The sequence below is a fragment of the Juglans microcarpa x Juglans regia genome, chromosome 6D (genome assembly GCF_004785595.1).
Source record: "Juglans microcarpa x Juglans regia isolate MS1-56 chromosome 6D, Jm3101_v1.0, whole genome shotgun sequence".
In the NCBI taxonomy this organism is placed as follows: Eukaryota; Viridiplantae; Streptophyta; class Magnoliopsida; order Fagales; family Juglandaceae; genus Juglans; species Juglans microcarpa x Juglans regia.
Window position 1 is genome coordinate 35724405 of NC_054604.1, and position 17785 is coordinate 35742189.

The 17785-nt window shown below is 32.9% G+C and overlaps 2 protein-coding genes across 2 annotated transcripts; both read left to right on the forward strand.

Annotated features, from left to right (window-relative positions):
• Positions 1-2273: 2273 nt before the first annotated feature.
• LOC121234866 (organelle RRM domain-containing protein 2, mitochondrial) lies at positions 2274-7417 on the forward strand. The gene is made up of 4 exons (XM_041130998.1): positions 2274-2512; positions 6078-6146; positions 6224-6330; positions 6940-7417. The coding sequence occupies exons 1-4, from the start codon at positions 2362-2364 to the stop codon at positions 7036-7038; spliced, it is 426 nt and encodes a 141-aa protein (XP_040986932.1). The 5' UTR covers positions 2274-2361; the 3' UTR covers positions 7039-7417.
• A 5600-nt stretch (positions 7418-13017) lies between these two features.
• On the forward strand, positions 13018-13857 carry LOC121234868. Its single transcript, XM_041130999.1, has 3 exons — positions 13018-13149; positions 13254-13560; positions 13687-13857. The coding sequence occupies exons 1-3, from the start codon at positions 13095-13097 to the stop codon at positions 13745-13747; spliced, it is 423 nt and encodes a 140-aa protein (XP_040986933.1). The 5' UTR covers positions 13018-13094; the 3' UTR covers positions 13748-13857.
• The last annotated feature ends 3928 nt before the right edge of the window (positions 13858-17785 follow it).

Here is a 17785-nt window from a genome sequence, read left to right on the forward strand (position 1 = left end):
ACTGGGACCAATTGATAAGTTTGGTGGAAGGTTTTGATTTCTCTATCAAACACTTATTTAGAGAAATGAATAAAGTGGCAGATGATTTGACCAAATATGGTGCTTTGGGGGGGGGGGGGGGGGGGATAATTTATTTTTAGATGTTGCACAGCTTCCACATTCTTTAAAAGGCTTGTATAAGTTAGATAAAATGGGTACGGCTTATGTAAGGCGTAGATTTTGATTTTTTTGTTGGAAAAAGCTAGGCATCCCATTGGGGGCTCCCGCTCTAATTTTTTTTTTTTTATTATTATTTTGTTTTACTTAGTGGTTAAGAAGGTATTTTTTTAATAATATTATGAATTTTTATTTTAAAAATATTTAAAAGTATTAAAAAATCATGAAAAAAAATAAAATCATTCAAATGTACTAACGGGATCCCCAGCAATGGGTGTAACCCACCCTTTTTGTTTAGTTTTTATGTGTTTTTGTTTGTTGGCAGAGTTTGGGTTCATTAAAGGGGAATGGTTTGTTGTTTCGAAAGTTTTCTTTCGTTAGAAGTGAGGGTTAATAAGATTACAGAGGTTTCAAATTTTTTTTGTAAAATAAATTATAAAAAAAAAAAACAACTTTTTTAACAAGCGTTATGATGCGTTGAGATTTTTGGTTAATTTGCATGCTGACGTAATATCAGTAGGTAATCATGGTAGGTCCTATGCCATTCTCACAGAACATGGAACTTATGCGACGTACGTGTAGTAGGTAATTAAAATGTTTATCCTATGAACTATTTTTAAATTGCATTATAAAGAAATATAAGTGCATATATCCATATTTCAATAGATGTTGTCCTTATTGGGGGGAGTGGAGAACAATAGGATTAGATAGCTCTTTTTTTTCTTTTTTTTTCTTTCTTTCTTTTGATGGCTGTAGATATCTTTATCGAAATGAGTTTTTGCCTGTTGGTGCATGAACTGCGTGGGCAACTCAGCCCAAAAAGGAACAGTAGGTGAACGAGATAATGGTGATGACATGTGAAGATCGTGATCAACTTTCTGCATTGCTTTATCTATTTATTTATTTTAATATGAAATTGGGTTTTTTTTTTTTTTTTTAAATCACATGCATCATTGCATTTCAGATTTTATTAGAGATTATCGATCGAATATGACAAATCCTTTTTCTAAGAAAACAAAGTCAGGCATACTCTCGTGATTAAAAACGTTATCATCTCTAGCTAGTCTCTATATATTAAAAAAAAAAAAAGCATATTGGAGTTTTAAATAAAATCTTCGAACAATATATATATATATATATATATATAATATTATTGGGCATGCGTACACGGTATCTTTTACAAAATGATTAATTGCAAAGTCTCACAACGCCACGAAGATTAGTTGTCTAGTTTTTTACAAAATGATGGACCCAAATACCTACTACCTTGTCCTTGTCCATTCAAAACCTTTGTATTCAGTTCAATCACTCTCGCCTTGTTCCAACAACCAGCACTCTGCAACATCTTACGTACAGTCATTCAGATTGTTATAAATACTTTTTTATATAGCAATAAAATGATTATAAAATTCAAGAAAATGAGGATTATTTCGACGTGTTAAGTCAAAGTTTTTATGTCGCTCGTGATTATATATATAATTTCATGTTCGCGTTTTGCCCCAAACATAATACCATAATTATATATGGTATTATGTTAGGCACGTATTGTTAGGCACATGCATGTTGTTCGGCACATGTAATATATTCTAATAAAACATATATATATATATACGTACCATATAAATCTTGCTGCTTGGTCATTGAATCTTAAAGATAATCACTCACTTGCGTAAATCTTGTCGCCACGCTAAGTATCACGTGAAATAGTTAATATATACGATAGTTTATTTTTTTTAATATATGATTTTACAAGGACTTTAGTTTTTGGATTTATATAACCATAAAGCTCGTCTATTATTTGAAAAAAATATTTCTCAATTATTAAAAAGAATTAACAATAAAATTGAGATACCGCCTATCTTTTTTAAAAAAAAAAATCTTGAACTGTTAGGGTAAGCATGTTTGAAATGGGATTTGGATGGGACTGCAGCTAGGCTCAGTGAAGTAGCCCAATACGATGCTGATTCTAATGGCCCAAAATTAACTCAACCACGAAGTAAAGTTAATCAAGCCTCCGGACAAACGCCTAGTTATTGTCCAATGTAATTGTATGCTTTGACTTACAAAAATGTTGGGTTACTTTGGTAATTTCGGTTACCGCCGCTTCTATTATCTTATTTGTTGTAAAATCTCTCTCTCTGTGTGAAAAATCCCAATCTTTGGTCTCAGAACTTAGAGTGAGGGTTTTAGGTAAAACCCAAGGCCATGGCTTTGAGAATAGCAGCTGCGGCTGCGCCTCGCGGTTTGAGGCGTTGCTTCTCAACTTCGATCCCAGCCTTCAATTTTCCCCCTTCGGCAGCCGCAGCGGCTCAGCAGAGAGAAAAGGCCGAGCCCAGCACTAACCTCTTCGTCTCTGGCACGTCTCTTAATCTCTCTCTATCTATCTTCATTTTTTACCATTCATTTCTGTCATATTTTTTCATTTATATCATATTTTTCCTTGTGCTTTTTTTGGCTTATCGTAGTTTTGTTCATGTTGTTACGTTTTCTTCTCTAAGAATTTGGTGACATTCAGTTTTGTGATTCACTTCTTGTGAGTACTTCAATGCTGTGTTTGCCTCCTGAGAAGATGTAGGAAGCGAAAGGAAATCCTGCTTCTTTGTATTTTTGATAAGGAATAAGAAATTTTATTAAGACAAGGAAATAGGCATAGCCCAAGTACACGGAAGTGTACAAGCGGAAACACCTAAATACATGCTAGAAACTAGGAACTAGGAAAAGCTGAAAGAAAATCATGAAGATTATCCCCATTCAATAAATGAAGATACCTATAAAAAAAAATACATGAAGATTATCCCCATTCAATACAAGAACAATAAAATCATGAATGGAAATCCTGCTTCTATTGTATTGCACTCTTCATTATTGGGCGTCTCATCTGTTGTGTAGCTCACAAAATAGTAACTCATCTAAATACTCTTGTTACTTTAACTAGCCATTACCTTGGGGTTATAGATTCAATTAATTTGTTAGTATATATCAATGTAGGGTTTGGTTTTCCATTTTTCTAATTTTCAGGACTTCCTTATTCTTTCTTCTTCTTCTTTTTGCTTGGTTTTGCTCATGTATAGACCTCTTATACTTATATAAAAAAAAATAGACCCCGTTTATTCAGGCAACTCCTTCTTTTGTTCATTGTTGAAACTTTACTGATAAAAAAATATAAATCAGTTTCTTTTTTCTAATTTTCAGGACTTCCTTATTCTTTCTTCTTCTTCTTTTTGCTTGGTGTTGCTCATGTATAGACCCCGTTTACTCAGGCAACACCTTCTTTTGTTCATTGTTGAAGCTTTACTAATAAAAAATATAAATCGGTGGAGGGTATGGACTCATAGAATTATATGTATTTGGATGTCTAATTGGTGTCAGTCTAGCTGTTGCACAGATTTGTTACTGGACTTGAGAAAAAGTCTTGGATTTTTGGGCTAGGAATGGAATTTGTGACATTATGGCTTTTGGGTATGCCCGACCTTAGCTGATATACTTGGGTGAAGGGCATGTTGTGCTTTTATATTGTGTTGCCTTTTCTGACTATGATACATAGTCTAGTTGGTGCAAAGCGACCATTGCTTAATGCTTGGACCATTGAGTTTGGTGATTAACTTCCCAATCAAAATAAACAAGCTCATAGGTCATCATTCTGGAAAGGGTTTTTGGGCTAAGAATTGACTTTATTGAATGATCTTATAGAGTCTTATTTTTTGTAGACCACTGTTAGTTGACTTGGCTGGATCGAAATGGGAGATCCCCCCCCCCCCCCCCCCTCCTCCCTTTCCTTCCCCCGCGACTAGGTAAATGTACTCTATCCAACATGCAACTTTTTGAGGTGACAAAGGGGCATAACAATTGAAGCTTGGCTAGTTATGTCTTCTTAAAGTAGCCATAGTTCATTTATTCTCTCTTGTTGCTTTCACCCTCGTTATTTCTCAAGTTTAACTTTTTACACAGACTCAAATTATATGAGAAGAGAATACACTTATAAAAATAATATATATGAGAAGAGAATACGAGTCTTGAGGCAAACAAATGAATTCTCGTAGAAGAGAGGAACCAAGATATATAACCCTTCAAATCAATTTAATTTAGAACTGAATGATGTATTCCTTTTTGTCTTCCCTGCTCTTCGTTTTTCTTTTCCTTCTCAAGTATTCATTGTGTCTATTAAATTTCTCTATTGTAAATGCTGTCAAGATTCAATGGTTTTAATTGTTTGATACTTAATTTCTTTTCACAACATGCTTGTATTCCTTATGCTGCTTAGTTGGAGAATTGGGGGTCACAACATAATTGTTTGTACCCCTTTATCTTGTGGAGGATTGGGGGTTAGAAAACTGAGAATTTTCAATAAGGCACATTTATGGAACTGGTTGTGGCATTATCATCGGGAAGGGGTTGCTCTGTGGAGGAATGCTATTGATGTCAAATATGGGAGTATTTGGGGAGGTTGTTGCTCAAATGAAGTAAGAGTGGTGTATGGTGTGGGTGTTTTTTTTTTTTTGATAAGTTATATGGTGTGGATTTTTGGAAATTTATCTGGAATGGTTGGGGAGATTTTTTCTGAAATTTCAGATTTGAGGTGGGAAGGGGAACGTGAATCAGATTTTGGCATGATATGGTGTGGCGATATTTCTTTGAAGAATGCTTTCCCTTCTCTATATAGGATTGCATTGGGTTAGGGTGCCTCTGTGGCTGATTACATGGACATATCTACTGGTTTTCTTCAGTGGTCTGTGAGGTTTATTAGAGCTGTCCAGGATTGAGAGGTGGGAGACGTTACTGAATTTTATAGTGTTATATGCACTGTATTTAAAGGCTGGAGGGGAGGATAAGATGCTTTGGATTCACTCGGGAAATATGAACTTTTCGGTCAGATCCTTTTATAAGGTAATGTCGTCCCATTCCCATTCTTCTATTAATTTCCCTTGGAAGAGCATTTGGAGAAGTAAAGTACCTCTCAAGGTTGCTTTCTTTTGTTGGCTGGCCTCCCATGCGAAAATTCCTTTTATAAGGTAATGTCATCCCATTCTTCCATTAACTTCCCTTGGAAGAGCATTTGGAGAAGTAAAGTACCTCTCAAGGTTGCTTTCATTTGTTGGCTGGCCTCCCATGGGAAAATCCTGACTATCAACAAGCTAATAAAGCGCGGCATCATCGTAACGGATTGGTGTTTTATGTGTAAAAGAAATGGAGAATCGGTGGACCACCTTTTTCATCATTGTGATGTGGCTAATGCTTTATGGGATGAAATCTTTAATACGCTTGGTATCGTTTGGGTAATGCCTAGGAGGATGGTAGATTTATTTTCATGTTGTAGAGGAATCTGGGGCAATCATCAAATTGCGGCTGTTTGGAATATGGTGATTATGCCTAATGTGGTGTACTTAGAATAAGAGGAATGGTTGCTGTTTTGATAATAGGGATCGTCCAATGGGAGGGTTTAGAGATTTTTTCTTTCATACTTTGTTATCTTGGGTTTCTGTTATTTTTTATTTTTTTTTAGCAACAGACTTGTATGGATTTATTTTCATACAAAGCAAAACTCGTATGGGCTTCTGATATTGTATTGAATGGGACTAGCTTTAATGACTTTTATGCTGCTTTTTCACAGCAATTAGCTATTGTATTGAATGGGACTAGCTTTAATGACTTTTATGCTGCTTGTCACAGCAATTAGCTTGTAATTAGGTTTTTCTCTTGTATACTTCTATTTGGGCTTTTCCTAATTATGTGGATTAATAAATTCTTATTACTTATTAAAAAAAAAAAAAAAAATTGGAGAGACCTTGCTTCATTGAATCTCTCTATATCACATTCAACCTCTTATAATCATCTTAACCAGAATTGTCAATGACTGGGATGATCAGATTACTTTTGTTGGCGATGGTGAGGTTTATGAGGTTCTCTTTCTGTTCTATTTACAGGGCTTAGTAAGCGTACTACTACAGAAAAACTTCAAGAAGCCTTTTCCCAGTTTGGTGAAGTTCTGCATGGTCTGTTCTCTTGTTATTTATGTTTCTACTTTTCTGATCACCAGCAAACTGTCGGATTTACTTTTTGCTATATACAGCTAGGGTTGTGACCGATAGGGTGTCGGGATATTCGAAGGGCTTTGGTTTTGTAAGGTATGCTACTCTAGAAGAGGCTGCAAAAGGTATCGAGGGCATGGATGGGAAGGTGAGTTGACATTGTTCCCTTGAGAAGTTAAAAGTTGTGTGACTGGGACTTCGCATTCTGAACGTCAAGATGTCCCAATATTTCTGTCAATTAAATATATGAACAAATGTCTCCTTGTGTACTTGGGTTTTGCATATTCTTATTAATACAATTTCTTGATTACTGATAAAAAAAAAATAAAAAAATAAAAAAATAAAAAAAGGGTATATGAACAAATGTGCTCCTGTTCAGGCACAAACCACTGAAAAGTGAAGTTCATTGTTATGTTGATGTATAAATTCTGGTCATGAGGAAATGTTTCGTCTTCATTTACAACGTCCTATTGAGATAGAGATAAACAATTTACAGTCATGGAATCTTTTAGTTAACTTTTTCATGAACTCCTGGAGAATGAATTAAGTTACTTTAAGGCACATTTTTTCAATATTTAATTTATAGAAAGAAAGAAGTCCATATACTACCATGGCAAGTGAACAGTGGTGATAATGATTATTCAACCTTGTTCTGTTGGTGGTGTTGGTTTTTTGTTTCTTTAATTGCTTCCATCGGTAAATATGTACTTATATCAAAATTGGTAATTGTATCAATATTTCTGTTTGTGTTGTGCAGTTTCTTGATGGTTGGGTTATATTTGCCGAGTATGCAAGACCCAGGCAACCACCTGGCCCACCTGAGAACAACATGGCTTCTCCATATTCCCGTCAGTGACTCCATTAAACGAAAAGGTTTGTCATTCATGAAACTGGCTCGGTCTGCAAATAGCATTTATGAATCATGGCTCTCTATCTTTTTTCTGAAGGGACGGGATGGTTGGTTTTTTATGGCCTCAGAGTTTGAAATTGTGGTGGATATTAGCCTTATAAATGCATATTGATCAGATCAAACTGAAAAAATACAAGTCTTTAATTGTTAAATGTTGCGACTGTCGTGGCAAGATCTGGATTGGCTATTTATGAATATTTTGTAGAACTTCGTGTTGGTTATGCCTATACTTCTTCAATGTGCTGAATGAATTCAAGAGGTTTAGTTGTTTAGTGGAAATTGTGGATGTGATTGGAAACTTGATTTCAAATGCAAGAGGTATAGTTGTTTAGTAGAAATTGTGGATGGATTAAGATCTCTGGGAGATGGACACGTGAAGTGAGCTTTACAGTATTTACTGGGCATTTAATATTACTTGAAAATTTTATTTTAGTAGTTATAAATGTTATAAAATACACTTTGATGCATCAATTGCTCTCCCATCCCCGACTCTAGAATTTGGAATAGGTTATACTCGTAAACACCATCAGATGGGCCCCGTGCTCAATAATTTCATATCTCTTAAAGACGTGGTGCAAGTGCAAAACAAGTGAATAAATGCCGGGCGCATTATTTTCGAGGGAAGAGGGCACCTGATTTGCCTTGCCGTTGAAGCAAACAAAAACAAAAGCTAAACTGAAAGTAACTGAACATTGGATATTTCGAATTCAAGTGCATTGTCACCAACTAGGACAAAGAAATCGTTTTAGTTCGATACAAGTGTTTGGAGGGAATTGAAGTAGTCGATGAAATGGAATGAATGCATCTTCGTTTCTCGACACCTAGCGACTCACACACATCACATAGCATTTTGATTTTACATTAAGATTTGACGTTGGTATCAAATTTATTGTGGCTATTGCATATCATCACTGGTTGCTTTCTAATAAGAGTGCAAGTACACCTGTTCCTTGATTTAGACAAAAGGTGGGATTTGGATACCGAGATGCGATGGTTTTAAATAAAATTTGAAAATTGTATAAAATATTGTTAAAATATTATTATTATTATAAGATTTAAAAATTTTGAATTTTTTTTATTATATTTTGTATAAAAATTATAATAATAAAATGAGATGAAACATTTATCCAAACTTAACCTAAATGATCAGAATATTTTAGAGGGAAAGTAGGGGAAATCAACAACATTTGGTAAGGAACTTGGAAGTTTCAAAAGCTATGAAAATGTGTTTAAGGAAAATTCTTTTAATCGGCCACTGTTCCAAACCTCACACCCCATGTGTGAATCGGGTTCACTAAAAAAAAAAAAAACCCGATCCTGCGTTTTCTTCTCCCTCTCATTGAATCTACAAAGCTTTTCTTTTCGAAATGCATTATATTTCCCCCTCCCTTCTATCTCATCTCTCCGTTTTCTCCCTCCTCGTTGATTCTCATCCCCTTACGAAGCTTCTTCTTTTCTTTTTTTCTTAGTATTTCCCCCCTCCAATTTAAGCACCAATTTAGATTTTTTTGTAGACTACAATCGACTCAATAGACGGTGATGGTTTTAATCACACAGGATCGCATATGTATTCAAGTTGATTTCTTTGTTATTGGTTTTACCTTGGAGAAGCACCAACGAGGATGAACTTGGTGAAGAGCTATGGGCGATGAATGGAAGCTAAGATTCCATTCATGGCAGAGACGGAATGGCTGACATAGGCACATCGATCGACTCCAAGAGCGTTGAGGATATTGAGCAAGTCATCAACATAGGAATCGAGAGTTGTGTAGCGTTGAAAATCGAAGTAATTGAGGTTGACAATGCCGATGCAGATGAGGTCATAGAGAATGACACGGTAGTAAGGAGTGAAGGAGGGGAGAATGCCTTTCTAGACAGACTAGTTGGTACCCAAGCCATGGGCAAGGACTAGGAACTTCTAGCCAGACCCTTCCACATGGACGTTGAGGGCTTCTACTATGGTGTTGCCCATGATGTACAGAGCAAAGTGTTTCTGAAACAGGACAGATGGATGAGGTTTGAGGTTGGTGTTCTGTTTTTTGACCGATTTTGAACATCTTTCTTCTCCCACAAAATGATGTTTCAACGTCTAAAAAAAATAAAAAAGATAAAATCCACAACATACACTCTTTCCCATTTACTTCAATAATAACTAATTAATCATAAAGAAGAGCACAAAGGATGTGAGAGTGAGAGACAGAGAGTCCCACTGGAGCACGAGTGAGAGGATGAAATCAGAATGAGATAGATAGAGAGAGGAGCACGGGAAGGAGAAGAGAAAACTTCATACGGGAGGGAAGAGACGAAGCATCAGATCCATTTTTTCATATTTCATCGAGAATTGTGATTTGGCCCCAAATTGGATTTGACAAGTAAGGTGTGCGGCGTGGAAAAATAAAATCGATAGCTGAGAAGATTTTTTCAATGTGTCAAATCAATTCTCTCTTCCCATACCATCACCACATAGTCGTCGCACACCATCTTCAATGTGCGTGACTACCATGCACCACCTATCCCCACCCTCCGACACCCTTGATGCATCTTGTCCAAAGCAGTGGCAGAAGCACCTCGTAGCAAAAACAAATTATAATTCAAAATTTTCCCTCATTTTTTTCTTTTTATCAAAATTCTATGTACTCTTCAAAATTTTATCAAAATTTCCCCCAAAAATATTAGAACCTTTATGTACTCCTGAAAATTTTCTAAAATATGTATACACGTAGAAATGCCTCTCTCTATTTTTTTCCTATATTATATTTAATTTCTATATATCATATATTTACTATGACCGGGTCCCTTCAAAATTAACTTTTTTGCCCCCAATAATTCTTTTAATTTGATGGGTAAATTCTAAAAAGTTTAAAATTAAAATTAGATTTATGAGAATAATAAATTATTAATATGGATCTCAAAGTTCTTGATTATACAATATTAAACTTCTTAATATGAAACTCAAATTGAAATAAGCATTAAAAGAATCATTTAAGAGTGATATCTTATTATCTTGTATATAAAAAAATAGTTGAGAACTTTTATTCTTTAGATTTCATTAAGTAAGAAAATCCTTATTTGAGATCTCACAAGTCACATTTAGCATTGTATACTTAATGTGGTATCAAAATATCCAGATTTTGCATAAAACTTGTTTAAACTAGCTTACATATTAGAATGGAAAATGAGCTTATAATGAGAAATCAATTGTTAGTTTTTATTGAGAACAAATTTTTTAAAAATATCATTATAAAAATAATAATGGATGAATATTATTTCATGAAAGGCTGTCATAAAAAATCTAAAATGGATGATAAGATGTGTTTTTTATAATTTTAATTTTATAGATATATGAAAAATTGTTTTTTTTTTTTTTTTAAATTCCTTCAATATGAAAGCTCTCTTTAAATAATTAGATGATTTTACTGATACGCAACTTATATATTGCCCTATTTAATTCAATCTCCTACTATATATACATGCGCCTTACGTTCGTTTGACCCTGAATTACTTCCAAATTGTCTTGGTGATGATCTATATATTAACATGAAGCAGTAATAAAACATGGGACCAACAGATATCTACCGTCCTTAGGTACTATTTACTGATCTTTATATATCCTAGCTGGCGAGGAAAAAAAGGTTTGACATTTCATTTTACGAGGAATTCTATTCAATGAATTAAGAAGGGATTATAGCTTGTCAGTTCTGGTCAATGAAGAAGGGATTATTTTTTGCAATGCATGCAATGGTTGACTTCCTCACGCCGACAGTACAGTTACTATATATTGTGGTCGCTATAATTTTATTATATTAATTTTATTTTCCACGTTTGCTACAATACATGACAACATTGCTGCTTATAACAGTTCTTAAATATGCTCTGAAGGTGTAAATGAACATAGCATTGCATGTATTTTCTAATGAGTTAATCTATATATAATCTCTAAATGAAGATTATTCATATAAATTCATACAGTTATGTTTAATAAAATTTTAAAATTATAATAAAAATTTTTTTAAAATAATATTTTTTCTCATTTTACCTTATTTATTAATGAGACTATATACTCAATTCACACTTAAAATTATAAATAGAATTTCTTTTTTTTAATTGGGTAAATATAATTTTGGAATTGCACATGGAGCAAAAACCCAGTCAACTCCCTGAAACTGCATTAAAAAAAAAAAAAAAAAAACTAAATAAAGGAATATCGTCCACTCTTTACGAGAAAACTTCATAAAAATCCAAAGGATCATCATGTGTGAGAAACTTCAACAGTTATCACAAACTATTTAATTGATTCTTCTGTAGATTATATGTAGGACGGCTGACTGGCAGCAAGCACACGCCACAACAAAGAGTGAAAGCCAAAAATACCAACATCACCGATAATACTAATAAGAATAGTAGTAGTAGGATGCTGATTGGGTCACTGAATTCATGCATGAATGTTTAAGTCGATTGAACGGAGCTGACCCACGTGGTTAATTAATCTGCTTGGAATATACAAAGAAAAGAAATGGCAAAGTGAAAGGTATCATGTCATGTCAATAAGGAAAAGAAAAATGTATTATGTTAAGGTAAAAAGGGGAGAGATATGGTCGAATCGATTTCCCATCAGAAAAAGAAAAAGAAAAAGAAAAAAAAAAAAAGAGACTCTTAACCTAATTCATTTGATCAAACTTCATTATTTCAGAACTTGACAACACACGTCACCCAAGTTGCTTCCAAGACAAAGCTTTCTGATCTTTAACGATACTTGCAAGATTTCTTCATCAATAATATTTAAGCAAAGCGCCAATCAAACTCAAGGCTTATGGATCTTTTCAACTAAAGCGGCAATAAAAGAGTGAAGTGGAATCTACGTCCAATTTCGTGTCTCAAATATATGAAAGGCCCACATATAAATCCCATTATCTTGCAAGATTTTTTCTTAAAGATATACACACATCCACTTTGTTAACCTAACTCTAATAATATTATTTAGAGTAATCTTACTTACAGTTGTAGAGTATATAAATACCGTGCAGTCGTTTAAAAAAAAAGAATAAAATTTACTATTAAAAAATTAATTTTTTTTATATAGATCCCGTATTTATTATTTTTTTCAAGATGATTGCGTGGTGATTTACACACTCACAATTACAAATATTATTTCTCTATTATTTTTTTTCTTTTCTTTTGATGCTTTGTTGGGTTAGGTAGTGTAGCAAATATAACCTATATGCACCAGGCCGGGACCTCATCTATTTATGGGTTCTATATATCGTCTATGAACATTGGATAGTTCATCTGTTTATGGTGTTAATTATTAGATAATTTCCAACTATAAATTAGAGAATACTTCCATCTTATTGTAATATTTTCTATTATTAAAAATGTTCTCATAACCATCCATTTTAATGGTATGACATCAAAATGATCATTCCCTATTATTTTCTGTTTTAAATATTTTTTTTTATAATCTTTCGAAATAACTAAATATTATAAATAGATTTCAGAATATTATATATCTCAGCAATAAATATTAGCATGTTATTCTAGTTTTTTTATAAAATAATATTTGGTAAAAAATATTTAAAAAAATAATATTAGATACAATTCTAAGTTATACAAGTTATACTCTTACACTCGTTTAAAAAATGAAATTATTAATAAAATATACTTTTTATGCAAATTTTAAATTTATTCACTTTTAAAAAGCCCATGATTCTTACTTAGACTTGAAATAAAAAAGAAAAATTTTGAATAAACTAAAAATAGAACGAGAATATGATGCATATGTAGAGTGAGATAGGCACATGCTACGAAGGTAATTAGCCCTCCTTAATGTGTGGAGTATCCTAACAAGCCCCCGGGCCCGCCGCACATCCACCCATCAAACTCATGGGCACGCTCGAAATAAATTCATAAAACTAGGGGCGATTTTATGCACTTACGGATAAAGACAAAATCGACCCTCTATAAAACTTCTGCTCACTCTCCCTCCGGTTTCCGTAGCCTAGCAGATGGAGATGGAGAAAATGAAGGCTACAAGGAGGGAACCTCCGCTTCTCCTACAATGGATTCACCTATAATTTGTTTTATCATAGTCTGAGAGAATACAGACTCACATATTGTTGGAATGAAGTTCTTATTGGAATTTGTGTCGTGCTGTGGATCCGCTGCCTGCTCGGGCCAGGGAGCGGCGCCGGAGAGAGCGGAGTACGATGAGGAGACGAGGTGCCTAGCTCCGTCTTTTCCGGCTAGGAGGAGTCGGCGGAGGAGGCGGGGGCGGCTGGGCCAGCCGGCGGCCGAGTCCGAGTGGAAGCCGTCTCTGTGCGCTATCGCCGAGGACAACGCGATGGTGGTGATGATGGAGAAAGAGAAAGCCGGTTGCGCCAATGATTCTGGATCTGAGGCTCAGAGGTCTGCGAAGAGGAAGAGCGGGTCCGGAGCCGGAGTTCATGTCCGTAGCTACGGTGACGATTACGGGTAAAACAACCGTTCCTTTTAATTCTGCACGGTCACGGGCCGGCACCCTTTTTGTTTATGTTAAACTTTTAGTTGATCAATAGAAAACATAGTTGAGGGTTTTTTATTGGTGGTGAATATTTGCAGGCGAACTCATCATATTCCGACTGTCATTCCGGCATTCGCTCCGACTCCGTTCATGTTTTGATTAGCGTTCACTCGAGGTTTCCTCATTTTCTTCATATGCAAAACTTGTAAATAATCTTATGGATTGAAAGCGTAACTTTAGAAAATAAATTCCTATTAACTTTTCCTGGATTTTGTTTACGTATTTTCTTTCACAAGTATGGATTCAATCGGCAGAGAATTTTCCTCCAAATTTAGTCGAATAAACTGATAAATATGTTCTTCATTAATTTTTAACCATAAATTTGCTATTTTTATTATTAATCATATTCTTATTTATACACGTTATTTTTTATTCTTATTTTTGTAGTGGCACTAAATTATTAAAAAGATTGATTATTTATTTATTTAACTGTAAATCGTGTTAATAAAGATGAAAGAATGATAATTAAAAATCGTATTAATATTAATGAAAGAATGCCATTGCAAGAAGATTTTTTTTGTTTGTTAAAATTAATATTAATGAAAGGTTTTTGCTTTTGAAGAATATAATAGAAATTTAAAGAAAATACAGCAAAGGTGGTCCAAGTGGTGATCATTTGATAATATTGATGTGGTAATCTATTTTTTGAGTGCAAGATTGTGAAATCTAACGCTGAATTTGGATGAGTGGTCAGTGGTGGGTACCTCCCTCCTACTGGCACCTTTGTGTTGAACACCAGTAAACAATAAACATGATGATTAATGTGTATTTCTGTGTGACCCTACCGCAGGACTGCTCGTTTTCTTATCTACAAATAAATTTATGTACTAATTTGTATATTAATATTTTTATTTTTATATTTTAAATTTAAATTAATATTATTTTGAATAAAATTTACTTTCTGATTAATCATATTGAACGTGCATACATATTAGTATGCATAATCGCTTATAATTAAATTTTTCTTTTATATATATATATATATTCAGCATTCAGTTGTAATACTATATGTTTGAGTAGAATAAGATATGTAATCCTGTTTTCTTCACTGATTTTTATTTATATAGCAGTCAGGACTGAACACAGGTTGTTATTGTTATACTAAGGACCCGTTTTGATGCTAAGTGATCCGTACGGATGGATATACTTTCAATTTAAATATACATAATTTATTTTATTTGAAATAATCTTAACTCGGTACTATTATTGATGAGACTTTTATTATTATTATTCTATCATTACAACCATAAACCAATAATTGCTAGGACTACTACTTTTATGACTTCTTATAAAAAAAAAAAAATTAAAATACATCTAATTTAGTTCACATATTCAAACACATTTTGATAGAATCCACGATGCCTTCTCAAACGTCTTGAGCACAATCTGTCATGGACTTGGGCTTTACTCTGCCAACTGAGAGATTAATTACTGCTTGTAATCCAACATCGTACATATTGCTTATTAATTAGTTGTTTAATTGACGAGTAATATTATTTTTTTATGAGTTTTGCTACACATACATTTATGTGTTAACACACTACTTATATAGTGAGATCTACTATATCTTTAAAAAAAAAATCAAAACACCAATCATTTTGTAATATAACTGATATGAAAAGCTTCCACTTCAGCAGTACATTAGGTGTGTAAGAAATAAGAGTTATAAATCAATTTTCTCCTCTTTTTTTATTAGAAATGAAAAAATTAAAAATTAAAAAAAAAAAAAACCATTTCTAAATTCCTTAATCCAGACATTACACCTTCAAATTTCTTCTCAACATGTAAAAACGCCACTTGTAAGTTCTAACATCCGTTGGTACACAAAATGTAAATCATCATGAATTCACTCTTTCCCTCTCTTATGTACATTGCAACAAATTGCTCAATACTTTGAGACTTTACCCTCTTTGAAAGCCATATATATTAATTTTAACTTTAGACATGGGAAGGAATTAGAACAACACTCGAGACCTCCATAAGCCAAAATACCTCTAAGGTACATATATTTATATATATTAGCCAAACGGGCCAACTTAAGCCATGATGTCTCCACTTCCAGTGGTTCGGAACCACCATACATGACAACCATGGCTTGGATTAAAAAATAAGCTACACTATTTACAAATCTAATGTGTAAGATGTTATTTATTGTGAGATCTATTATATTTATAATGAAAGTCAAAGTACCCATAAATTTTTAGGTAAATTATATGTCAGACTTTCACATTAATAATAAGTTTAGTGTATCAATAAATTAGAGGCTTTTAAATAGATTTATACAGAAGTAACTTCCTTGTGATCTATCAAGTTTTCGTGGTATAATTTGGAATCTGAACTTTTTGCAAAGTTAGATAGATCCTGGTCAAGAGTCTTTTTTCATTGTTGGCAGTTCCTGATGATTTGCACCTATACCTTTGGAAAGCCTGTGTGGTTGGGCTGCTCTGCTTGAGTGACAATATTTAAGAATTATTGAGAATATTTATAAATAATAGTGAAAAATAATAAAAAAATATTAAATAATAATAAAAAATAATTAAAAAATAATAAATAATAAATAAATAATAATAATAATAATACTTGAAAATATTTTCACTTACCAAATTAACTTTTGCGTGGCAAGCCTGAGTCCTGCTGCAAGAAGAGGGCTAGCTCAAGTAGCCCACCTGCCGTAATGTTTGGTAGGCTTTCCAACTATGAACCGATTATGAACTTTCTTCTCCATACTAATTTGGAAAATACTATTATATCCTCATTTTGATATCTGTCAAATTTATTTTTTTTATTTTTTATTTTTTTACTTAATAATTAAGAAAGTAATTTTAAATGTATTAATATATTTTTTAATTTTTTAAATATATTTAAATATGTTAAAAATATATAAAAAGAAAAAAGAGAAAAAAAGAAATTTTTTTTTTTTTAGATTAGGCAGTGAAGATAGGGCAGCATAGTAGCCGCACCCTACTAATTTATAGGTCAAACTTACCTGCTCCAGTATCCCTTTTCCTGTATATCATTCCCTTTTTGTTTTTTGGGTGGACTTCACGGTGTAGTTAATAGGATAATGCAAATTGACCTAGTTTAAGGGCGATTAAGGTTGAGTTTGGATGTTTGAATGAATTGAATTGAGTTGAATTGAGATGATAAAATATTGTTAGAATATTATTTTTTAATATTATTATTATTTTAGAATTTGAAAAAGTTGAATTGTTTATTATATTTTATATTAAAATTTAAAAAAATTATAATAATGAATTGAGAGAAGTTATACTTCCAAACGTACCCTAAGTTTGGGAGGCCTGAAACTAAAAGTGTTCTGGGCCAAATCTGGAGGCTAGCCTGAACCCGGTCTTGTCTTAAATTTAGCTTATTTGGTTAGATCGAGTGCACTTTCATCCGTTAATGACATTGATCAAGGCCTTGCTTGAACGTTGAGTTGGTATGAGATGATAAATATGTGTATAATAGTATAATAATTTGTAAATAATAGTGAAATAATTTTAGTTAAAATGATTTATTAGATTTTGAAAAAAGACAAATAAAAAATTGAATAAAAATATTATAAAGTTAAAAAATTGTTAGAATATAATTTTTGTTTTGAGATTTGAAAATGTTAAATTAGTTTTTGTGTTTTATTTGAAAGTTTAGAAAAATTGTAATGATTAGATAATGATTAGGTAAAAAAGTTGAAGATTTGAAATTGAAAAGTATTTATATTTAAGTGATGTATGTTTGAGAAAAAAAATGAGATAAGATAAGATGGGTGGAGATCGGTATACACGCGATGCAATCTCAAACAAGTGATATTCTTTTGACGGGATTAGATACATTTAGTCTGATTATTGCATCTTTTGAGTGGTCTTCGATGTTGTTATTATTTGAAGTAGTTATTAGATAATCTTAAATTAAGATATCATAATATTCTGGTCTCACTGTAAGATGTTAAAGATATCAATTTAAATTTGTGATTATATAAGAAATTTTAATAGAAAAATGTTATTATAAAGGTCTTACAACACACAAGAGACCATCCAAATGACATGTGGTGTTAAGATGAGAATAACGCATCACCTATTTTCAGACTACTAATAAAAGCTGTAATAAAATTCGTCTCCCCAGCGTGCTTGAAAATATCAC